Below are 26045 nucleotides of genomic sequence, written 5' to 3' on the forward strand. Positions count from 1 at the left end.
ACTTACCCCATCCTCAATTATTTCCTGCTTTCTGCTGTTCCAATCTTGTGGCAATCCTGGTAGTAAATAAGGTGTCCAAAACTAGCTTGCCTAGTCCATCAAATTAAAGGCTCTATCGATTGGGAGGGGAGAGTAAAAGGTGAGGGAGAAGAGCAAAGCAACATCCATGCCACAGAATTGCTATATTACTTGCTGTGCCATCAGAGGTACCGCTCTCCAACCAAGGTGCAGGCTTCCATATGAAACAAATACAATCAAAACACAGAATTTCAGGTTTTCCCCAGTGTGTGTGTATCTGTTTCAGTCCCCAAGTATTCATTCTCTATAACAAATTCCCTACACATTCCCACACTGGCAGCACTGAGAATATAGCAGGATCCTGGGGAGTTATCCTTCCCCCAGAGCTGGCTTCCCTGGTGCTTGCTCGCTCAATGATTCTACATTTTACGTTCCCTCATATTGCCTGTTCATGTGATTTCTCTATGTGGCCAGGAGGCGGAGCAAGCCCTGCAAGACAAATGATCTTTTGACATGTTATCTGGAAAGTCATGTGGCTTTTATTGCCTGTCAAGGTCCTCAAACTTAAAGCCATCTGTGCGTGCCCCGCATTTTTCCCTGACGCCTGTGCTGTACATCATTTGCAATAACTGTTTTCCTTGCACTCTAACAACTTTCTGCTTTGCTTACCCTGAATAGCCCAAAGCAGTTTCGAGACAGTGAACAGCAGCTCTGTATTAACAACGTATGAATTAACACGTAAGTACACACACACACACACACATACACATATAGAGCATGTCTTTAGATGCAGCTCTTTGTCATGCTTGAGAATATGTACGCTCCAGGTTCCCTTTTCCCCTACTGGGTCAAGGAAAAAGCCTTCAGTTAATGGTTCTGCTTCCCCAATTTCACATCTGTTTAAATTGTTTTTCAATTCATCAAACATTGGTGATAGAAGGAGATAATTTTTTGTTTTGTTTTTAAGCAAAGTGTAACTGTTGGAGCCATGTCAACTCATATGGATTGGTAGGCCCGATGGCAAAATATGTTCAGATTTGCTAGGTTTGTATTTCCCAGGCCATTAGATGGTTTTGTTCATCTCAGCCACATCATTATTTCCTTTGTTTGAATGCTGAGAATGTTTGAGCAGCCATGCTAGTACAGGGCTAGATTAGAAGGGGCCTGGAAAAGGTTTGCACACAGCTCAGCAGTGTTTCCTGCTGGAAATGAATGAAATAGGGTTAGAAAGCTAAAAGGCAGTTGCTTTCTGGTGAGGACTGTTCTGCTAAGTATGCTTTGCACCAAACTGTGGAGTAAAGCTGAGAAGGTCTGCCCCATTCATGCTCACCAAAGGGATTTGACCACACATATTGTGCTTCTGTTCTTCATTCCCAGCATGTCTGCTCTACTTGGGCCCCTGTGAATTTTTAGCCTCCAGTAAGAATGGAGTTCAACCCAGAATGCTGAAGCTTCTGGATGAGTCCCAGACATGTTCCAAGTACCCCTAAGGCTTTTGCATGCTAGGGTGATATCAGCACAAGAAGTTCAGAAGCTCCCACTTTAGTGTTCAGTGCAACATAAATCCATATAAAAGCAGGGACGATTTGGCAAAGCAGAAAGCAGGCCCATGATTGGATGTATTCCTCCTCCTCCCCCTTCTTTGTATCACACTTTTTGACAAAAAGAAGTCCTCAAGCATGCTTACAATGACAAAAATAAAATGCAAGTATCAAACGCAGTAAAACTTTAAAATCAGCAAAACACAGTAACTACAAACACAGGAGGCCGCATCTAAAACCATCTTAGTTCCCAGTAGTCTGGCTAAGGATGAAGGTTACCCCTGCTGGATTTGCAGGCTGCAGGTTTTGGCACCATGACACCCTATGGCCCTGTTCAGACTCACGTTGGAGAAGGGTTGTTAGGCTAACCATGGTGCATGGTGGTTACCACTAACCACCACAAGTGCTACTGCCACACATGCAAGTAACCATGTTCTGCAACGTAGTTCGACTAACCATTCTCTAACCACCCTCCCTCCTGCAGGAACTCATCCTCTGGATGGGCGGCTGTGCATCCCAGCGGTCTTTGTGCTGTCGGCCATTTTGGTGCTCAGTGCCGCTGGCCATTTTGGTGCCTAGTGCTGTCAGCCATTTTGTTGCTCAGCGGCTGCTCCTTCTTTGGCCACTCTTGCTGTGGAGCTCTATAGCAGCTGTCAATTAACCACAGGAACTGTTCAGACATCACACTAAGCCATGGTAGAGCCCACTAGCCATCTTGCAGCAAATTGTTAGTGAACATGGTTAGTCCGTGGTTAATAAACCACCACATCTGGGACGGATGCCTGTTCAGACATCACACTAAGCCAACGTGGCTAGCTCAAAACTCCTAACCATCATGGCTTAGCGTGATGTCTGAACAGGGCCTATATCTGTAGCACATGTGGCAGGGAGTCCATGAAACAATTGTGCTGTGCCATTTTTGAGCACACGATACACTGAACAAGCACATCTGATCTCCCTCTCCCAGTAGTCTGTTACGGGCCCCCACAAGTCGAGTTCAAGCTAGGTGCCTCGTCCTCCTGGGGATTATACTGGTGTTTGGGGGACTGCTTTGCTCCTGTCCTCGGCCCCCCTGTAATTCACCACCGCTACTTCCAGCTCTGATTCTCCTTTCATACCTCCCACTGAAAACTCTCCACTCTAAGCCCTTATGAACTTTCGTAAGCTCATTCCACCAGGCAACATGTTCTGATCCCCAGATTCTGCTCCACTATTCCCAGTGGACCAAGATTCTATGGCACGACACAGTGCCATTTTCTGGAATATCAGCTTGGAAATCTATCATGCTCCTTGCAAGAGCAAAACAACAACAACAAATGCTCTCGTGTATAAACTGGCAGGGGTTTCAAATTCCCATAAAAATGTCAATTTCCTACAATATATCAGAAAGTTTTATTTATTACGCTGGCAAACTTTAAGTAGTAAATCGGATACTGTCAGCTTGTCTCTCTTCCTGAACCCGGCAAGCAACACACTGGCCTCTGACTCAGAGACGCGGGCAGAATACTTGTAAATACTTCAGGAAGTCTGAAATTAGAAGGGCTCATTATTAATCTCATGGAACCCTGCCTGGGATGATGGCTTGCAGTGAACCAGAGTGTTGCTGAAGCTAAAAGGGTAACGCGCATATAGCGGGAAAACTGATTTGCAAGTAAAGAGCCTCCAAGTGGTGACGGCGCGATTTTGTGATATTTCCAGCCGAGTTGCCAGGAAGTATTTTGCCAGTGGCCCCCTGGATCATCAATATTCTTTGTAAGTTAGGTGGCCTAATTTGAATATGCAAATCCTAGGAATGCAAGTATTTGCAGGCCTCTGTGATGGAACGTGCGCGGATGGGCTCCTCCTTCCTGTCACGGTTTCGGTTATTAATTACGCTGAAGCTGGTTTTTTCTCCTTCCTGCTGTCATTCCCTTCCCACATCTGTCAGTGTTTGTTCTTGTGTTTTAGCTCATAACAGTTGCCCAGTGGCCAAACACAACGCTGGTGATTTCAAATGCTTTCCTCAGTTTTGTGTGTGTTCAGCGGCATTCAAGCTGTGATTGCCACAGGGAAAGGAAATCTCACCATCCCCTGCCCAGTCCCCAACAGAATTCTGGAGTTTCCAAGCACGCGTCTTCCTCACTGACAGCTGCCCTTGGCCCCGCTGCCTCTGGGGATGGGTTTTTATGGATTCTGCTGTGAGTGCATCATAACAAGCAGGATTAGGATTGGGTCCTCCTTACTGAGCAGGGATTACTGTCTAGTCCAGCATCTTGTTTTTGACACTGGGCAAGCAGTTGCCTCCAGGAATCATAGACCTGGAAAGGACCTCAAAGGTCCTCTAGTCCAACCCCTACTGATGCAGGAAGTCCACTACTATAGCATCCCCGATAAGTGGACATCCAACCTTGAAATATGCCCTCTTCCTGAACTTTCTCCCCAGCAAAGGATGTTCAGTGGCAAAGTGCCTCTGAACATGGAAGTTCCATTTAGCTATCTTGGCAAATAGCTGCTGGTAGACATCCTCTTCTTCCCATGGGTTTGTCTGATTCCCCTTTAAAGCCATCTAAGCTGGTGGCCAGCACCACATCATGTAGGCAGCAAATTCCATAAGCAAGTTACGCGCTGGGTGAAGAAGGAACATCTTTTGTCTGTCCTGAATAGGGATGTCAGAGAATTCCACCACAGATCTCAGTGAGGCCAAATGCCAGTGCATTCTACCCCCCGAAATCCATTGCAGAATGAAGCCCCCCGCTCTACCACCCGGCGAAAGGCGCGCGAAATGAAGCACTTACTTGGTGCCGTTCACATTGCTGTTTCGAATGGCGGCCGCGTCTGCAGCCGCCATTCGCTTCCCCATTTAGGCCATGATAGGCTACGTAAATACTTACTTACGGTTAATGCAGGGATGCCAAGGCAAAAAAAGGGAACACAAATGGCGGCCGTCGTAGCCACCGCCATTTGCGTTCCTGTTTTTTTGCCATGATAGGCTATGTAAATATTTACGTAGCCTATCACAGTAAAAAAATGGGCGCAAATGGCATAGTGGCAGCCATTTGCGCCCCTGTCTTTCGCCATGATAGGTTACGTAAATATTTGCGCAGCCTATCATGGCCAAAAACATGAAATGGCGGCCACTATAGCCGCCGCCATTTGCGTCCGCAGGCTCCACACGCCTGCGAATGCACCCAGCCGGTGGCTCCGCGGAGTTGCCGCGGAGCAGAGCTGGCCGGGTTAGGATTTCGGGGGGAGGTGCGGAGCACCTCCCCCCCACCGCGAATCACCCCTGTGAAAAGGTAAGTGACTTTTGTACATCCCTAGTCCTGAATCATTGGATGAGCTTGAGTTCTCGTATTATCTAAACTTATCTCTATCCACCTTCCCCAGACCGTGTGGTGGGTAACTTTGTAAACTTCTATCATGCTCCCCTTTAGTCTCCTTTTTTTCTTAACCAGAGAGAGAGAGAGGAGTGTTCAGCTTACCCTTCCTCAACCCAGCACCCTCTTGATGTGCTGGACTGCAATTCCCATCATTCCCAGTCAAAAATATCTGGAGTGCACCAGGTATGGGAAGGCTGCTTTAGCCTTTCTTTGTAAGGAAGGTGCTTCAGCCCTCTGATTGTTTTAGTTGTCCACTTCTCTCCCCAGAGAACTCTGGCAATTGTAGTTCTGCCGGGGGAGCGAGGAATCTCCAGGAGAGAATTTTCAGCATCTTCACCAAATCACAGTTCCCAGTATTCTTTGGAGAGAAACCCCAATAGTTAAACTGTATAAAAGCAAAGCAATGACTCTTCCTATAGCTCCAACAGCATCTAGAATGTCACAATAAATGCTAACTTGATACTTTTCAGTTTACCCGCCTTTCCTTTAATCTGTTGAGGACCTTTAAATGGAACGTTAAGGATGATGCTAGCTTCTAACTCAATTATTTACATCTCCAGAGCTGAAAAAGTACAAGAGATACGAAGTTGTAATGACAGCGTATAACATCGTTGGGGAGAGCCCTGCTAGTGCCCCTGTGGAAGTCTTTGTTGGTGAAGCTGGTAAGTAAACCGGCTGCTAAAATCTTACAAAGTAGATACGAACAGATCTCCCAGCAGAACTTGTAACATGGTGAGAATGTGAAAGGCTTCTAATCCTGTCAATGCCAATTTGGTTCTATTTGGCTCTACACCAAAACCCCGTTGGCAGAGCTCTTGACAGCCAGCACCCCAGACCAATATCCTAGTGCTGCAACCTAGTATATTTAAGGCTGCACAAAAGAAGCACAGAATGAGGTATTGGGCACAGAGTTCAGCTTCCTGAGAGTCCCCATTTTCATTTTGTTTTTTGGTGTGTGCATCCCCCCCCCCCCAGTTTTATAACATTTATTTCTGACTAGACAATACAAAACAACAAAGAACAACATATTATTAAAAAGACACACTAAATTTTAAAAAACCTGCCCATCTTCTGTAAGATGTTGCATTATTTACAAATTGTCTGTTTTCATTTTGTTAAAAGAAAGAGAAAGCAAGATTCTAGTCCATAAGGATACAAAGATAAACTTTAAAATGTGTGGCTGAATAAGATCTTGTGTGGGTAGGGTGGGGCTTTAGTTTAAACATTTTGTCCCTCCCCAGGACTAGCCAAATCAGAATAAATTGTGTAAAACACTAATTACTGCAAGATAAATTATGCAAAATAAGAGAAATCACACACATTTTCTCAATTTGCGCAATTTATGTAGGTTACAGAATCTGAATTTTCATGGTGCAGGATAGGGATGTACGAGTTGTGTACCTTCCGTGCCGCTTGACTTCCACAGTTTGTGGCCAGTGCTCTATTCCGCTGTTCACAAGCCCCTGGAATTCTCCACTTTTTTTTCTGCTCTGAAAATTATGACGATAAATCCATACTGACAACTGTAATTCCAGTGCCCAGCCATCTTTGTGAGTCTGCATAACTTCTGTAAGAATCACTATTTTTCGTAAATATTTATGTGTTTTTTTTTAATTGAAATCCTCCGTCTCCGTTTACTTTCAGCCAAAGCACTTCCTCTTCCTAGGGGCCTCCCAAAGGAAGGCTGCCTTAGGTGTACCTGAGCGATAAACTATTCGTTTAAAGCAACGCTATTTAAAAGAAAGAAAAGACCTTTTAAAATGACCGTGCCTCTCCAGGACTTCATTCCGGCTAACACAGGAACACCATTTGCGTCCCTGCGGAGGCTGTGATAGGCTACGTAAATATTTACGTAGCCTATCACAGCTAAAAAAGGGAACGCAAATGGTGGCCACTATAGCCGCCATTTGCGTTCCCTTTTTTTTTCGCCGTCATAGGCTACGTAAATATTTACATAGCCTATCACGGCTAAAGCGGGAATGCAAATGGCATAGGGGATGACATTTGCATCCCTGCTTTAGCTGTGATAGGCTACGTAAATATTTACGTAGGTTATCACGGGCCGGAGTAGGGACACAAATGGCGTCCCCTACACAGGACGCCATTTGCGTCCGCACCAGCCCGGCAGCGGCTGGAGGCCCTGCTGCGGGTTGGCCCGACCGGCGGCTCTGCAGCCTGGCCACAGAGCAGAGCCAGCCAGGCAGGATTCTGGGGGGGAGGAACGGATCGCCCCCCCCCGTCGAGGATTCCGGGGGGAGGAACGGATCGCCTCCCCCCACCTGCGGAACACGGCGGAGCCAGGTAAGCGGGGTTTTGCACACCCCTACGTCACATTCATTTGTGACAAAGATGATGTTTAGCTTAGACAAGCTTGAAAGCAACATGGGTAGTGCGTGATGAAATCAGAGCTGGGAGATCCCCTGCATTAGATCTGAGTTGTGCTCCCACCTAATACAACTCGATCGCCTTTCGCCGTGCCTCTGGGCTTTTGCAGACCTTTCTCTCCACCGATTTAGTCTATGCATGGAAGGGGGACTGTGCTTGGTGGCCCCAATGGGATGACAGCAAAGGGGCCCCTCTGTGTATCCAGCTGTACGCATGCTGGCATCTCTTCGTAGATGCCCTGCTGAATGTGTGAACGTTGGAGGGCATATGACCTCTGCGGTCTGTTGCCCTGATACTTCATATTGGACCGCTGGGAGCCAGTGCAGTGTAGCAGACAGAAAGCTGGACCCGGAGCAGGGATATCCAGGTTCAAATCCATGTCAACCAAATGCTCTGCTGCAGGACAGAATACAGACCAAAATCCTGTGACTGTGCCCATAAAGTACTGATCTAATGATATACAGTGATACACTTTACTCAGCTCATGGTAATAGGCCATCCATATACATCCATTCAAAAATAAATAAAGTCAGTGAAGAATGTTCATAGAAAAAACGTAACGGCCATAATATTGGGTCTGTCACCATCTTTCAGATTCATCTACCTCACAGGCTGTTGCAAGGTGGGGGCGGGGGACATATACACTGCCTTGAGCTCCTTGGAGGGAGAGAAGGATACAAATGCAACATACGTATGAATGAATGACTTCCACAAATGGATTTATGCATTTGACTGAGCTCAAGCCAGTGTTGGAATTAATGGGGGCGGGGGGGAAGTGTGGGGAAGGTGCATAATTTGGCTAATATAAAATTGAAATACTCCTTAGAATAAAAGTGCATATTTTTTTAACGTCCGAGACTTGCGCTCTTTATTCCATTGGGCATTTTGGTCTCCAGTTTTGTTTGGTCCTAAAGTGGATGGTGGTTTCCCAAAGGGCCCTTCTGCTCCCCCCCACCTTGGTAATTCAAGCACTGGCTTAGATCTAGTCAACATGCGACACGCCCAGAAGAATGCAGCCTATCCATGATACATTATGGCCTCCAGGTGCTTGACCGTCTCCCTGCTTTGCAATCCCAGGCAGGTGTTCAATGTGCAGGTCTGACACAGCTCCCATCATGCAGATTTTCACACATTAGTCTTTCCCCCCTGCAACTGTATTCTCCCATCTTTGCATTCTGTCCTGCCTTACCGAGCGGGAGTCCCTGCATTAGATTTGATCTGTGCTCTCAGCTAGTACAACTCAGTCTGCTTTCACCTCTGTTACCCTGATATTTCATATTTAACATGCAAAGGTTTCATTTCAAATTCTAGAATTATTTTCATAACAGTTTCATTAAATTCAAGGTGTCTTGGGCCTTGGACAAGCTATTAGCTCTTCCTGACCTTTTCATTTCAAACATTGCTGTAATGTTCTGTTATCTTTTCCCCAAACTCCATAAATTAATCAGGGCAGCTGTGCTCTCCCAAGGTGCGGTGTCATCAATATAGTTTTCCTGCTGGCCCATCTTCCACCTGCAAAACATAACATAAAAAGTTCATGATGGAGATATGACCTGCATATGTTGAGCAGTGATCCACTTTGCGTACATAAGTTTCAGGGTGTTACTAGTTCATATAATTGCTAAGGACTGCCTTCCCCAGTACCAACCGACCTGGAATTTAAGATCAGCTGGGGAGGCTTTGCTTGTAATGCACTCGGGGAATGTCACCTGTGGGGCTTCTACATGTGGCAAAGCCTGCTCGGTGGTGGCACCCTGACAGTGGAATTCCCTTGTGGTAGAGATTTGGCTGTCCCCTACAATGTTGTCATTTTAAAGTCGTATTTATTTGTACAAGCATTTGGGGTATAGGCAAGTGTTTTATCTGTTTTTTGGTGTTGTGATGATGGTGTTATTGTATTTTATTGTGTATTGCCAATTTTAGAGTTATGATGTTAATGGTGTTCATGTGTTCCTTGAGAGGAAGGGTGGTGTATGTGTGTGTGTGTGTATACACACACACACACACACACACCTACAGTTGGGAGTTTCCCTTTGAGCATTATGTTCTTCACCTGCTCTGTGATCCAGTCTTCCTTGGAATACTCCTTCAACAGAGGCAGATTAAAGGTAAATGGGAGATTCCTGCTGGAACTTATCACACCTCAACCAAGCTCAGTGTCAGGCTGTGGAGTCCGGCGCCAGCTGGGAGCCCAGTTCCAGCACAGGCAGAGACCCAGAGACAGATGATGTGAACTGGTGGTCAGGTTTCAGAGCATGCAGACAAGGAAGGAAGGGAGGCAGGCTGAGGAGAAGTTGCTCAGACTGAGGCGCGAAGCCTAGATCAGTACCTATATACAGCCAGCCAAGAGCAGCAGTATAATCTCTAGCCTCTAGAAGGGTGGTTCTGCATCATAGTACTGATCAGGCCAGTAACTCCCTCTGCCTGAGAACTGCTGCAGTGGCACGAGGAGTAAGGTGTCTGAGCCCTGCTGCCAGAGGCTCTGGTTCAAGACAGGGCCCCGTCCACCCCCAGCCACACACACACCAGTGCCTAAGAATCCTATAAAGCAGGGGTGCGGAACCGCTTTCCATCCAAGGGCCAAATCCAATTTCAAAGAAGCCCTTGGGGGCCACACTTCAGTGGTCGGTGAGGCTGAAGGCAAGGGGGGCGAGCCTTTAGTATTATGTTTGTGATGGCCTGGTGAAACTTGCTGGATCTCTGTGGGGCACTGATTCACTCTGCGTGGGCCCATCACATAGAGCTCCCTCCACATGGCTCAAGCAGCCATCTGCATGGGAGGCTGCACGTGTGACTGGGGACCTCAGAGACTCAAAAACCGAGGAGGGAGAAAATGCCTGTCCTGCATGCTTCCTAGGCTTCATGTGAGACCTGTGGCTGTGGGAGCCTCATGTTCAGGTTGGGCTGCAGCTCTGTCTTCCTCATGACTGGGCTTGGCAAATAACATGAAAATCACCAGAAACTTGAAGGGAGCCACATGATGCTGTTGGCAATCCTCGTCCTTTTCCTTTTGTACGAACCTTTTAACAGTTCAGCAAATCAACAGCCTTGATGGGAAAAGCGGTGCACCCTCTGCAATGACTTGGGTGCTGGTATTAATCCGGACCCGTACTCCATTCGCTTCCAGAGACAGGCTTCCGCTTGAACTAGAGGGAGCCTGCAGCCTGCCAAACACATCAGGCCAGTAACTCCCTCTGCCTGAGAACTGGAGCAGGGTGCCCGAGCCTTGCTTGCTGCTATGTGGTGGTGGTGCTGGGGAGGGCGATGGCTCGTGCACAGTCACGCGAAAGAAATCGCAGGTGTGGGGCCCTCTTACTTCTCCTCATTGAGGAAGGTGAATAAAGCAGAAGACGGCAGTACAAATCCTGCACTAACAAGCTCCCACGCTCCGCTGGTTCTTTGCTGTCCCGCAGAGCTCCTTTGGTGGAAATATAATGGTATGCATAATGTGGAGGAGATGTGTTTGTGTAAGGTGAAAGAGGGAGGTGAAACACGCAGGGAAACAGCCTTGTTTTCAACAAAAAGTGATAAATCCTCTGGTTTGAAGGAGATGGCAAGAGTGACACGTATCATTATAACTGATGATGACACTGACATCCTTCACACTTCATGGGAGCTGATGCAGCTGGGAAATAGATCTCTCCCCCCATTTTAATTTATTTTAAGGAAATTATAATGTGCTCTGATGGCAGCTTCCATCATGGACACAGGAAGAGAGCAGATCTGAGGAATGCAGCCTCCTCATTTGATTCCTGCTAATGTCTTGTCTAGTTTTCTTTTGGAAAAGTCAGCCTCCCGTCTTCGCTCCTTTTTCCTAGGCAAAGGGGGAGCTGCTCTCTGTCCCCATTCCAGGCCCTGAATTTGCTTCTTCAGTCATGTTCCGAATGAGCCAACAGCGAATCTGTTTTCCTACTGTTAACTGTAATTATTTCCCATCGCTTCCCTGCTGATGCCTACCACATATGTCCCCAGGAATGGCTGAACCTATTATTTTCCATCAGCTGTTTTCCCACCTGTGTCTGAAACATTGGTTGTACATCCCAGAAGGCTCTGTTCTCCTGACAACTGCAGCAGGAGAAACAGCCCTGGATTATTTTTTTATTATTATTTTGGAGGGGGGGCAGGGGGTGAGTGTCCAGGTTTTAACAGGCAAGCAAAGAATGAGGAGAAGGTTCTCTGAGGACACACACCAGCAATCGAACAAGCAGCGTTTCTGACAAAGAGAAATGGATGGAAACTGGCTTGAGGAAGTGACTCTGGGTAAGATAAGGAAGATAAGAGTGAAAGCTACATTTTAGGCACCTGGTCTGTTTTGATCCCGGTCAAACTGGCGGCTTTCCTGACTTTATTTTGTATGCCATAATATGCTTCTTCCATCCATATGCACAGTATAGATCCTTTGAATCCAGCACAGAATTCTGTTTTCTGAGAATCTCTCCTTGTTTATATAAAAATTCATGGAGGAAGCCTAAAGAATGGTATAATAATTCTTGAAATCAGTGGGGGCTTTCAGGAAGGCTTTCAGCCACGGATCCATCTACACCCTGTACATCCCTCCATCCCTTAGCTGTCTCTCTCAATCCTCATCCCAGCTGCCCAGAAACTCTCCTTGGCTTCAAACGTTGCATGCAGTTAGGCTGTTTAAATCCCACTGAAGCCAATGTTGGAGCAGGGCTGCACCCCTTGTCAACTGGCCTCTTCTTCTACACCACTTGCTGCCAAACATATTCTGAAGTCTGTGCAAAAGCCGAATACTGCCATCGTTAGACAAATCATGCCGATGAGTGCTATATGTTCAAGTGCACAATTTCCACAGATTGTATCCACACAAGAGACGAGAGAGCTGCCCCAGTCCCATACCAAAACCACAATGAAGGAATATATATCTAAAGGTGCTGTGCTTCTTTAAAATATTATTTATTCATACATTTGTATCCCACGCCTCTTCCATGGATAGAGTATATCTTTTGGAAATCATTCCTTTTGTTTTTGGTATTTCGGACTGTAGACAGTTTATACTTATTTATACCCTGAACCCTATGCTATTACTATGGATGTGTTAATTCTCTCTCTCTCTCTCTCTCTCTCTGTGTGTGTGTGTGTGAGAGAGAGAGAGAGAGAGACAGAGAGAGAGAGACAGAGATCTGTAGAACACAGTTGGGCAAGCCAAGAAATAACTGCAAATAATCAAATATGAAGTTGTTCTTTCTTCCACCTCTCCACCAGTGGAGGCTGGTGGCTCCAATGTCTGTGGGCGGTGAATCTGCTCTGGGTTTCAGTCAGAACTCTAAAAGAGCTCTCCAAGGTGCTTTGTACCTTGCTCTCTACCTACTTTGCTTTGGTTGGCATAATTTTTCAGTCCATTTGAAGGTGAGACTTCATGCATAATAATCTTTCAAGAAGGCACACGAAAGCAATGGTTCTGTTGGTCCAAGGCTGCACCTTTGCTACTTTCTGGAAAGATGTCCTGATGTCTCAAAGTGACATTCTTGCAGGTCTCTGGAGGCTGCAATCCAGCCTCAGAAGTGGAAAGGGGCCAAACTGAAGCAGGGAAGAGAAGCTTTTTTTTTAACAACAACAACAGCTCCACATTCTACTGCCAGAGCAACTGGATCTCATCTTCCACATAGGGAATGGAATCTTAAAATGATATGCTGAGGAAAAAATGTCCAAATTGAGATGTATGTTGGATAGGTTTATCTGCCGCCCTCAATTCCCCCTTGGTTAGGCAGAAAATGCAGAGAGATAATTTGCTCTGGTTTCATCATACTGCAAATTGAAGCAGCTGACTGAGCGCCTCATTAACAGCTCATTAAGCTGTTAATATTACTCATAAGCAGTTCTCCGTATGACTTGAGTGTGTTGCACGGCATGGCGGTGGCTCCTTGTTTAACTCTTAGCAAAGTGCCTTGTTTTATCATGTTGTGAAGCTGGAAGGAGGCCTAAAAATATGCAGCCTCTTTATGTCCCATTGATCTGCTTTCCCCTTACAGTGACATTCCATCCACATGGATGGACAAAAATCATCAATTTCCAGACAGAAGATAAGCTTTTTCTGCATCGTGGAGGGAATCTCCCTCCATTACTTGGTGTCCTGGAGCCCAGCCATCATGACATTTGACATCATAGAGGTGGCGCTGTGCTCCTTTGCCCCTTCCCCTGTGGGTTGTGCTGTGTTCTGACCCACATGGTTCCACTGACAGCTGTGGGGAGGGTGGCAGACACAGCATTTCTCATCACAGTAATACTTTGCCAGGAGAAGATGTAGCTGCTAGTCTTCTCCCTGCCATAGCTATTTCTTCCACTTCTATCCTGCCTTTCCTCCCGCCCACAATGGTGCTCAAAACAGCCAATGATAAAATCCCAGTTAACAAAATCTTTGGGGCACATACGCCCCCTTCAATACCAGGTGTCTGCCTCCCATATTAGCTAGACCCTGGCACACCACTGTGATTTATAGTTTTGAGCTTTGGGAAGAAACAGGACCTAAGTAGGGGCTAAAATAACACACACACACTTGTACATTCTCATACCAGCTGTAGGATTGTTGTCATGAGTTTAAAAGCCAGTTCCTGTGTTCCATCTCTTTGTCACAGTCTAGTGAGACCAAGGGATGGAACACAGGGCAGGGCTGTGTAGATACTGTGCATATGCTGGTAATATGCCAGGTTCTGATTGACTCACATTGAGTTTTCTCAGACAAAGCAAATGAGCTTGCACTCTAGGACATAACGTGGGGTGGAGGGACTTGCCCTGGCAATAAATGACCCCTTCCACCCTGTTTTGCTAACATATAGTCTGAAGTATTGTTGGAGCATTGCTTTCCTCTTTGCTTTCGTTTTCAGTTCTATCCTGTAGCCTTGGCTCCCTCAACAAGAGGGTTGGAAATGATGAGGCGATGGAAGGAGGCTTTCATTAGGAAAGGCAAAAGGGGAAAGTGCAGAAAACTAGCAATTTGAAATGCATGTACTGCCGTAGTTTAATAGAACAATTGTACGCCACCAGAAAAAGTGCCAGGATCTTGACTTCACAGTGGTTTTAGCTCCACCTCGTGGCAATGAGAGATGAACTCAGTCTCTCTGTCAAAGGAAATTAGCAGTGATCACGAACAGCATGATTTCTTTACTTAAACAACCTCCCCCCCAAAAAAAAAATTAGGCCTATAATCAGGAGTAATTTAATGAGAAGGTATAATATTATTAGAAGGGTAGCAGCATTCTGACCTCCCTTCTGAGACCTCAGATGCATCCCCTAATAAGGCAGCCTTGCACAGATCTTAACAACCACTCAGGGAGCTAAAAGCAAGCGGAGAGATGGCTTGTGTGGGTGGCCGTTTATTGATGTGCCACATGAAGCAGGCCATTACTGGAGAAACTGAGCATTCAACAGAGGACGCGCTTCTGAGGCTGTGTGCCAGAAGTTGGTGGACAGTGGCAGAGGGTATTGCTCTGATTGCATTTATTTATTCATATTCATACCCCACCCTTCCAGCACATTATCAGGGCAGCTTGCAACAAAATATTAAAACACCATAAAGGAGCTAATGAATAAAGATAAGCCCCAAACAGCCGATCCATAAAAGCAGCAGAAAAATCATATCCATCAGAACAAGACAGTTGAAGGGAAATGTAAAAGGTCTGGCCAAATAAAAGGGCCCTTGCTTGGCACCAGAAAGTCACCAGGGTTGGCTCAAGGTGAGCTTCTCTGGGGAGAGTGTTCCACAGCTGGGGCACCACCACTGAAACAGCCCTCCCCTGGTAACTGGTGCCACAGGGCAGGGGTCGTGCCTTGGGAGGCCACCAGGGCGGCACAATTTCTCCGGTATTGACAGTCGTGTAGCTTTGCTTGACGTCTTCGCTGTATCAAAGAAAGGGCTATTGGAACCTGTGCAATGCTGGATCCGTTTGCTAGGGAATAAAATAAATTTTAAACTTCACCCAACCATGCCTGGGCAGTGAAACGAAGAAAGACGGTGGCCATTGGTGTGGTTACGGCTCTGCAGCAGCAGCTACTAAACCACAGCAAAGGCAGCGACCCAGGAACAATGGCAGGGCTTCCACCTCCCACTGTAGCATTTTCAACTGTCAGCAGGTATATCCAGACTTAGAATTACCCAGGAACCCTGGACAGTCAGAGGCATTTTAGATAAATGAGGTTGCATCTCACCTAGTATTACCTTTTGGCTCCTCAGAGCTGGATAATTGTTATAGATGAAATGTGCACGGGTTGATTCTTTGGAGCTACTTTGTAATGTAATGCTCACGTTCCTGAGGGGTCCTACAGCGTGCATTAGGAAAGGAAAGCGATATATCTCCATATGCTACACTAAATGAAATACAGAAAGCAGGACTGGCTGGTTTGCAGGGCAGGATGTTGTGGTGCAAAGCAGACACGACTGCAGATTAGAGCACCACATTGGTTATTGCTCTCCATTTTGGGTAGCCAACCTCCCCCCCGCCTCCCCGATAACACACACCTCTGTATCCTCACCCTGTTAGTAAATGAATTAGTTAAAGGTTAACCTGCCTGGATCTGTACTGAGATGTGACTGGGCTAGTTGACAGTGATACAGAAGCCAAATATTTGTCTGGGATAACGGTAATAATAGGCACAGTACAATCGAGGTTAAGCACTTCTAAGCTCCATTTATTTTAATGGGTGGTTTAAGCATGTGCTTAACTCTAGGGTTGCCATCCATCCATCATTTTATAGGCTCTTCATATTTCAGGAGCATAATAAGTATAAAATGTCTTATGGATAGAGTTTGCCCTTTTTCCAGATGCACAAACACCAATCGTCACAAATGTGTGTTTGTGAGGGGGAAGGGGGGGGGTCTGCAGGCAGCAAAGAGCAACAGCAGTTATGTTTTTAAAATGCCAAGGAATAAACAAGGTTACATTATTTTCTAGACATAACACATGTTGGTATTTAGTTTGTCATCCCTGCTTTGAGAACTGAACTGGCTGCAACTGAAATCAGGATAATCAAGGGCTACCACGGCTTTTAGCCTTTGCTGCCCTGTTTTCCAGCTCCATGTGTAATAATTAAAATGGGATGGATGTTTCTAGATATTTTGTCACCAAAAGCTGCTTGAAGTCTTGCTCATTTTGCCCACTAATGTGGACAAAAGCTGGACGTGTGTGTGTGTGTGTGTGTGTGTGAGAGAGAGAGAGAGAGAGAGAGAGAGACTTTTCCTAGATGCTCAGAGCTTTGTTTCACATACATCCATTGGGCCACTCTATCAACTTTTTCGGATTCATCTGGCCTAGGAAATATATTTAACTTCTTCTGTTTGGCTTTTCTTTCTGCTTAGACTGCACTTCTTGATTGCATTTGTTGTTGTTCAGTTGTTCAGTCATGTCCGACTCTTCGTACCCCATGGACCATAGCACGCCAGGCCTTCCTGTCCTGCGCTCTCTCCCGGAGTGTGCTCAAGTTCATATTCATTGCATCTTGATTGCATAAAACCCTGTAATTCAAAATATCCCTGTCACTAACTATCCAGGCTATCTCGGGTGATGATCAAGAGTTCTTGTAGAAGCCACTGGCAAATTACCCTGGGATTTCCTTGGTGTGTAGGTAGGTCATGGCAGTGTGAACTCACTCTGCTCTCCTTAATCGCTGTTTGATTAATACCAAAATCTGTTCCCTGAAGAGGAGGGCAACCGTGTTAAACTGCTCAGGTGAAATGAGTCTGTTAACTAATTGCATTGATTCTAACTGTTCAGGTCTGGTATGTGTTATGCCTAAGTCACTGTCCGCTTGAAATGGTATTTCCATAAAATATAGGCTGCTGTTGTTATTCTCTAAGAATATTTCATTTATGTCATGTCATTTATTATATTTCTATACTGTCACATAGCCGAAGCTCTCTGAGCAGATCACAAAAATAAAAAAAATTAAAATACATTATATAAACCATTCATGTAGTGACATAGAACAAATAGCACACACACAACAACAACAACAGCATATATCTAAAAATTTTAAAACAATCAGCCAGAGACCATCAAAGAGACCCCTTATGTGCTGCCAAAAAGCCTGAGAGAAGAGGGCAGTAACCTGGTGCTGAAAAGATGACAATGTTGGCACCAGGTGGGCCTCATCAAGGAGATAATTCCATAAATGGGGAGCCACCTCCAAGAAGGCTCTCTCCCTTGTTGCCACCCTTTGAGCCTCCATCAGAGGAGGCTCCCAGAGGAGGGCCTTAGATGCAGAGTGTAGTATATGGGTCAGTTTCATGCTGGGAGAGGTGTTTCATCAGGTCCTGAGCCATGTAAGGCTTATATGTGAATATGCCAGATCAACCAATGCTCACCTAGTCCATCACACTGACTGCAACAGTGGCCACCCAGATTCCCCTGAGAAGATGAGCAGGGCATGAAGGTGTTAACCAGAACATAATGTTTTTGAACATGGATAAACAATGAGCCTTCATCATCCTTTATTAAAAGCCATGTGGTTCTCCTCTGTCACATTTTAGATTGTAAGTTCCTCCAGGCAGGAAGCTGTCCTCTTGTGTCCAAAGCCATACATACTGATGGTGCTAGATAAAGACATTACTAGCATCACTATCACCTAAACCAGTGGGCTTCAATACTGCACCTTATTGCAATGCATTTATTTGGAGAAGACTCTGTATATTTTAAATGGTTCGACTGTCTTGAAATGAAAATGGCTCCTTTCGCCTTCATTGTCAGCAACCCGTATAAAAATAAACCTTTAAGTAGTCCTTACTGTTCCTAGATGAAAAACAAGACTGAGAATTTCAGGTCTTTGAGAAACTGGAACAAAACTAGACAATAATAATAATAATAATAATAATAATAATAATAATAATAATAGATGTGCTTGCACAATAGAGACCCAATTTGGAGACAATTGTAGAATCGATAAGATACGTGTTACAAATCAGCCATCAGTTCATCTCACTTTCTTTGAATCATTCACTCATTGACTAGCTCTTGACTGTCAGTCTAGATGGCAAGGAGTACATGAAGAGATCTTCTTTCTCTCTTTTGTGTAAATGGCTCATCACTGGGGGTCCTTTCTGTAAGCTGAAGAAAACTCCATGGATTGGCATTTGTTTGGGAAAATCCAAGTACAAATGCTTATTTTTCACAATTGACAGTGGAACATCAGGGTGCACTAGTAATCCATTCTATACTGGAAGAATCTTAGGCATTAAGATACCAATATTAAAGACCTGGAAAAGAAGCCTAGCCCACTTGTTATGAAGATAAAATGGGGACCAAGTAAGTCACCCTGAGCTCCTTGGTGGGAAGATGGGATTAAAATGTGACACGTAAATAAGAGGAGGATCCCCTGAGTCCCAGGAGGATCTTGGAACTCTGGAAGAGAGCCATGGCACTGTGTATTCGATAGAAATGGAGAAGCGATGCAAACTGTACACGAGGTGTGGGGAGAAAACCAGAGCAAATGAAACTCTACTAGCCTGCCATCAGGCTGAGTTTAATTGATCAATGCCTAAGAGTCTTTTGATGAAAAGCGGAGCAAGGGCCTGTTCTTATCCTGTCAGCTAAATTTCTCCATCACTCTGCGCTGATTCTTCCAGCCGTTGGCAAGGTGCTCATGTCCATGCCAGTTCTGTACATTAATCTCTTCCTGCATCCACTTGAAGCACTCCACTCCCCAACTCTTAGAAAGCAACATTTCAGCAAGATGACAGTGGAAGCGGTGTTCTGGGTGGGGCAGAAGCCTGTATCAGACATCCACCTTCTCTTGAGCTTTCTCAGCTGGAAGTGAGCATAGCCAGGCAAAGCAGTTTATGAGAGCATTCTCTTTAAGAAGCGCTTTTCAAACTTTCTAAAGGAACAGAGGAAGCTGCCTTCTACCGGGTCAGATTATTTCTTCATCAAGCCCAGTATTTTCTACTCTAAGAACATAAGAAGAATCCTACTGGATCAGACCAAGAGTCCATCTAGTCCAGCATCCTGTTCACACAGTGGCCAACCAGCTGCCCATGGGAAACCCACAAGCAGGACACGAGTGCAACAGCATCCTCCTGCCCCTGTTCCACAGCAACTGGTGTACATAGACATACTGCCTCTGATACTGGAGGTAGCATAGAGCCATCAGGACCAGTAACCATAGATAGCCTACTCCTCCAGGAATTTGTCTAACCCCCCTTTAAAGCCATCCAAATTGGTGGCCACCACTATGTCTTATAGTAGTGATGGTTGAACTATGTGCTGTGTGAATAAGCCCTTCCTTTTATCTGTCCAGAATCAGCTTCATGGGCTGACCCTGTTGGGTTCTAGTATTATGAGAGAGAAAGAGAAATATCTTCCTATACACATTCTCCACACCATCCATCATTTTGTAGACATCTATCGTGACTCCCCTTACTCTCCTTTTTTCCAAGCTAAACAATCCCAGCTGTTGGAACCTTCCCTCATAAGGGAGATGCTCCAGCCCCTTGATAATTTTAGATGCCCCTTTCTGCACTTTTTCCAGCTCTGCAGTATCCTTTTTTAGGTGACGGTGGCTGGCGATCACTGTCCAGGGGCTTGGGCAGAAAAGGGTCTTTCCCATCACCTGCACAGGGATTACACCCGGGCCCCTCGTGTGCTCTGCCACTGAGTCAAGGCCTCCCACCCCCATGTAGTTCTTTTCCCATCAGCCCATCTTCTATGTATGGAACTCCATGGAACCCCAGTGCATCACAGAGGGTGGAACCCCAGTGCATCGCAGAGGGTTCTGGGTCATGTTCTAGAAATGCACACTCAGGTCCAGGCTCATGCAGAGTGCTGGTGAGGCCTTTTGAGCATCACACTTGCCCTATGCTAAGTGAGAATGCAAATTAGAGCACACCTAACATTACCCTGTAGCTGAACGTTGCCAGGGAAGATGGGCAATGATGGTGATCAAGCTGCCATTCAGTGATGTTCTTCTGCCATCGTCTCACTGAGGAATTTCATGGGGTCAATTTCCAAGGAATTCCAGGATTCCCCAGACAGCCATTTGCAATTATTCATTCTGTTTCAAAAGTTCAGAGGTGAATGTGGCTCCTTATTTAACTGAAATGGCACCATCCAGGGAGAAAAGGGAGGCCTCCGCAGGCTTGGGGAAATCCCAAGGCTTGTGGAAGTACCAAAAACCACTCTTCAGGGGGGAAACCCTAAGGGGTGGGACCCCCACCTCACTCCTTCCCCCACCCCTAAAGCCCAATGACTACTGAGCATGCTTGATGGCTGCAGAATCCTGACTGTTGGGGGGGGGGACAGAAAACAGGTTGAGAGGGAGAATGAAATGGAGCATCCATGAGCAGGGCATGGCTGGCTGACTGGAACACTCCACACTGCAACATTTTTGTTGCAGGTCCCACTTGTTCCCTAATATTACCCACTGGGTTAGATCCAAATTTAGACATACCTAGAGTAGAACTGCTGCAATCAATGGGACTTGAGTTAAGTCCCATCAATTTCAGTGGGTCTCCTCTGTTGTTGTTGTTGTTGTTGTTGTTCAGTCGTTCAGTCGTGTCCGATTCTTCCTGACCCCATGGACCATAGCATGCTAGTCCTTCCTGTCCTCCGCTCTCTCCCGGAGCATGCTCAAGTTCATATTCATTGCATCGGTGATGCTATCCAGCCATCTCATCCTCTGCCGTCCCCTTCTCCTTTTGCCTTCAATCTTTCCCAGCATTAGGGTCTTCTCCAGGGAGTTTTTGCTTCGCATTAGGTGGCCAAAATATTTGAGCTTCAGCTTCAGGATCTGTCCTTTCAATAAGCAGTCAGGGTTGATTTCCTTTAGGATTGACTGATTTGACCTCCTTGCAGTCCAGGGGACTCGTAAGAGTCTTCTCCAGCACCACAGTTCGAAAGCATCAATTCTTCGGCACTCAGCCTTCCTTATAGTCCAGCTCTCACAGCCATATGTTACTACTGGGAAAACCATAGCTTTGATTATACGGACCTTTGTCAGCAAGGTGATGTCTCTGCTTCTTACTATACTGTCTAGGTTTGCCATAGCTTTCCTCCCAAGGAGCAAGCGTCTTGTAATTTCATGGCTACAGTCACCGTATGCGCCGTAGGGATGTCGGAGAATTTCTCCACGAATCTCCAGGAGGCCAAATGCCAACGCATTCAGCCCCCCAAAATTGATGGAGAAATTCTCCCCCCCTGCCCCCCCCGGAATGGGACTTACCTTTCCCGAATGTCCCTGGCGCTGGCGGCTCCCGGCGGCGGTGCGGCGGCGGTGCAGCGGCGGCCGGTCTTCTGACCGGCAGCCACCGCCGCCATTTCCCAGTAAAAAAAACAACAACAACAACAACAAACGTGATAGGCTACGTAAAGATTTACGTAGCCTATCACGGCTAGATTTTCAAAAAACACTGTGATAGGCTACATAAATCCTTACGTAGGCTATCACGGCTGACTTTGGGGGGGGGAAGTGTGTACGCAAATGGCGGCACCTATTGGCGCCGCCATTTGCGTTCCATATTTGGGCACGTGTGGTCTACATAAATATTTATGACTACAGCGAAAATAAGGGCAACGCTATTTGCGTTGCCCTTATTTTCGCTGTAGTCTATGTAAATGTTTACGTAGACTACACGTGCCCAAATAAGGAACACAAATGGCAGCGACCATGGGCGCCGCCATTTGCGTACGTGCTTCCCCCCCCTCAAAGTCAGCCGTGATAGCCTACGTAAGGATTTACATAGCCTATCACGGCTGACTGCAGGGACGCAAACGGCGGCGGCTATGGCCGCCGCCATTTGCATCCCGGCAGGACAGCAGGATTTGCGGCCGGAGGGACAGGGCGCCTCCCCCCCGGCCAGAATTTCGGCCGGAGGGACGGGGTGCCTCCCTGCCAGCCAGAATTTTGTCGGGGAGGGATGGGGCGCCTCCCACCCCGCCCAGAATTTCGGGGGGAGGAGTGGAACACCTCCCCCCCACCGCGAAGCAAGCTGCGGGATAAGGTAAGGGACTTTCGTCCATCCCTAGTCTGTGGTGATTTTGGAGCTCAAGAAAATAAAATCTGTCACTGCTTCCATTTCTTCCCCTTCTTTATGCCAGGAAGTGATGGGGCCAGATGCCATGATCTTAGTGTTTTTAATGTTGAGTTTCAAACCAGCTTTTGCACTGTCCACTTTCACCCTCAACAAGAGGCTCTTTAGATCCTCTTCACTTTCTGCCATTAGGGTGGTATCGTCTGCGTATCTGAGGTTGTTCATCATTCTCCCAGCAATCTTAATTGCGACCTGTGATTCATCCAACCCGGCATTTCTCATGATGTACTCTGCATATCAGTTAAATAAGCAGCGCAACAATATACAGCCTTGTCGTACTCCTTTCCCAATTTGGAACCAATCGGTTGTTCCATGTCTGGTTCTTACTGTTGCTTCTTGACCCTCGTACAGGTTTCTCAGGAGACAGGTAAGGTGGTCTGGTACTCCCATCTCTTTAAGAATTTGCCACAGTTTGTTGTGATCCACGCAATCAAAGGCTTTAGCATAGTCAATGAAGCAGAAATAGACGCTTTTCTGGAATTCTCTTGCTTTCTCCATGATCCAGCAAATGTTGGCGATTTGATCTCTAGTTCCTCTGCCTCTTCGAAACCCAGCTTGTACTTCCAGTAGTTCTCGGTTCACATACTGCTGAAGCCTAGCTTGTAGGATTTTGAGCATAACCTTGCTGGCATGTGAAATGAGCGCAATTGTACAGTAGTTTGAACACTCTTTGGCATTCCCCTTCTTTGGGACTGGAATGTAAACTGACCTTTTCCAGTCTTGTGGCCACTGTTGAGTGTTCCAAATTTGTTGGCATATTGAGTGCAGCACTTCAGCAGCAGCATCTTTTAGGATTTTAAATAGCTCAGCTGGAATACTGTCATCTCCACCAGCTTTGTTGTTAGTCATGCTTCCTAAGGCCCACTTGACTTCACTCTCTAGGATGTCCGGCTCAAGTTCAGTGAGCGCACTATCATGGCTATCAGGGACATTCAGATCTTTCCTGTATAGTTCTTCTGTGTATTCTTGCCACCTATTCTTAATCTCATCTGCTTCTGTTAGGTCCCTGCCTTCTTTGCCTTTTATCATGCCCGTCTTTGCACAAAACGTTCCCTTGAGATCTCCGATTTTCTTGAAGAGATCTCTAGTCTTTCCTATTCTATTGTTTTCCTCGATTTCTTTGCATTGTTCATTTAAGAAGGCCTTCTTGTCTCTCCTTGCTATTCCCTGGAACTCTGCATTCAGTTGGATATATCTTCCCCTTTCTCCCTTGCTTTTCGCTTCCCTTCTTTCCTCAGCTAATTGTAAAGCCTCATCAGACAGCCACTTTGCTTTCTTGCATTTCTTTGTCTTTGGGATTGATTTAGTCGCTGCCTCCTGAACAGTGTTACGGACCTCCATCCATAGTTCCTCAGGCACTCTGTCTTTCAGGTCTAATCCCTTAAATCTATTCCTCACCTCCATTGTATATTCATAAGGGATATGATTGAGGTCATACCTGAATGGTTTAGTGGTTTTCCCTACGTTCTTCAATTTCAGCCAAAATTTTGCAACAAGCAGCTCATGATCTGAGCCACAGTCAGCTCCAGGTCTTGTTTTTACTGACTGTATAGAGCTTCTCCGTCTTTGGCTGCAAAGTACATAATAAATCTGATTTTGATATTGACCATCTGGTGATGTCCATGTATAGAGTCGCCTCTTGTGCTATTGGAAAAGAGTGTTTGCTATGATCAGCGTGTTCTCTTGGCAAAACTCTATTAGCTTTTGTCCTGCTTCATTTTGTACACCAAGGCCATGCTTGCCTGTTATCCCGGTGATTCCTTGACTACCTACTTTGGCATTCCAATCCCCTATGATGAAGAGGACATCTTTTTTTGGTGTTAGTTCTAGAAGGTGTTGTAGGTCTTCATAGAACCGATCAACCTCAGCTTCTTCGGCATTAGTGGTTGGGGCATAGACTTGAATTACTGTGATGTTGAATGGTTTGCCTTGGATTCGTACTGAGATCATTCTATCATTTTTGAGATTGTACCCCAGTACTGCTTTTCCCACCCTTTTATTGACTATGAGTGCTACTCCATTTCTTCTAAGGGATTCTTGCCCACAGTAGTAGATATAATGATCACCTGAATTAAATTCGCCCATGCTTGTCCATTTTAGTTCACTGATTCCCAAGATGTCGATGTTCAATCTTGCCAGCTCATGTTTGACCACCTCCAGCTTACCTTGATTCATTGATCTTACCTTCCATGTTCCTAAACAATATTGTTCTTTACAGCATCGGATTTTCTTTTCACCACCAGACACATCCACAGCTGAGTGTCCTTTCAGGTTTGGCCCAGCCGCTTCACTCTTTCTGGCGCTACTTGGAAATTCCCTCTGCTCTTCCCCAGTAGTATATTGCACACCTTCCGACCTGAGGGGCTCATCTTCCGGCGTCATCTCTTTTAGCCTTGTGATACATTCCATGGGGTTTTCTTGGCAAGAATACTGGAGTGGGTTGCCATTTCCTTCTCCAGTGGACCACATTTTGTCAGAACTCTCCCCCATGACCTGTCCGTCTTGGGTGGCCCCGCACGGCATAGCTTACGGGTTCACTGAATTACGCAAGCCACTTCGCCACAACAAGGCAGTGATCCATGAAGGGGTGGGTCTCCTCTAAGTATGACTAAATCTGGATCCAACCCCTAACCTTTATATATTTGTTTGTGATTAGGGTTTACTTATTTTTCTCTTTTCAAATGAATTTCGAAGTACATCCATACTCTGTGAATGTATGCGTCCCATACATTCGCCATACAGATTTAACGCCCCCCCCCCCCGCCCGAAGCTCATGCCATCGCCAAGCCCATGGCAGTCAGAATCCTCTCTTGGCACCAGCTCCTTACTGTGTTTGTGCCTGTCTGTACGATACCATTAATTGACTCCCTGCCTTTGCTTTCCCTGCTCTTGGCACTGCTACACAGCCATGGTTATAATTTAAAAAATATATATTAATTGTACAGCTTGCTCCGTTTTTGCTGTTTACTCTTTCTCCAGAGTGATTCTTCAAAGGGGTACAGGAACAGGCTGGAAAGTAAAGCAATTCCCCCTTAAAATAACAACCATATACAACAAGCTGCACCAGATCCCGAAGCAGAACACGAGCATTTACTTTAAAATGACAAGTAAAAATACTGCTTGGCAGTGCCAGAGCATCCTTTTGCTCGCCAAGAATGGATTTTGGGTCCTTGGGGTTCTTTGCTGCACCTGTTACTCTTGATAATGTCACCAGCACCTAAAGCCACAGGAAAGATGCCTTTCCAGCTCTCGTTTATGTATGAATGATGGCAAGGGATTGTGGGGAAGCATAGAATCTTGCAATGTCTTTTGGATGCAAAATCAACCTGTAATTCTAACCTCTAGCATATTTGTGCCTATGCTTCTGAAGTTTCTCTCTCAGCCTCCCCCATGATTTAAGCGAATGCTTTGGAGTCCCTAATGCTGTCTTTAGTTGTTGATTTTTAAAAACACATTTTTGGATCAACATAAATTCTATAGACTCATCTACAGATATGTATACTCTACTTTCCCAGCAGATCCATGAGAACAGTGGTTTTCAAGTGATGTGTTATGATCCACAACTGGGTCATGGCCTGATCTAAGCTGGTTGGAGTGGCCGGGCTATTAGTCATGATGACTATATGGAACCCCCATGTTCAAAGGCAGAATACCTGTTGATCAGGGGCAACAGCAGAGGAGGGTTATTGTCTTCATGTCGTAGCTCAT

The 26045-nt window shown here is 45.9% G+C and overlaps 1 protein-coding gene across 3 annotated transcripts in view; it reads left to right on the forward strand.

Annotated features, from left to right (window-relative positions):
• The window catches only part of SDK1 (sidekick cell adhesion molecule 1), an 851863-nt gene that overhangs the window by 761719 nt on the left and 64099 nt on the right, over positions 1-26045 (forward strand). For 2 of the 3 annotated variants that reach the window (XM_084818282.1, XM_084818285.1), the window contains exons 34-35: positions 697-756; positions 5479-5580. In XM_084818282.1, coding sequence (XP_084674408.1) covers positions 697-756; positions 5479-5580 — 162 coding nt within the window. The remainder of the gene's footprint in view (positions 1-696; positions 757-5478; positions 5581-26045) is intronic. The other variant, XM_084818283.1, reaches the window with a different exon arrangement.

This window comes from Heloderma suspectum, chromosome 12 (genome assembly GCF_057233095.1).
Source record: "Heloderma suspectum isolate Gila_16-S chromosome 12, 16-S_ref, whole genome shotgun sequence".
NCBI lineage: Eukaryota > Metazoa > Chordata > Lepidosauria > Squamata > Helodermatidae > Heloderma > Heloderma suspectum.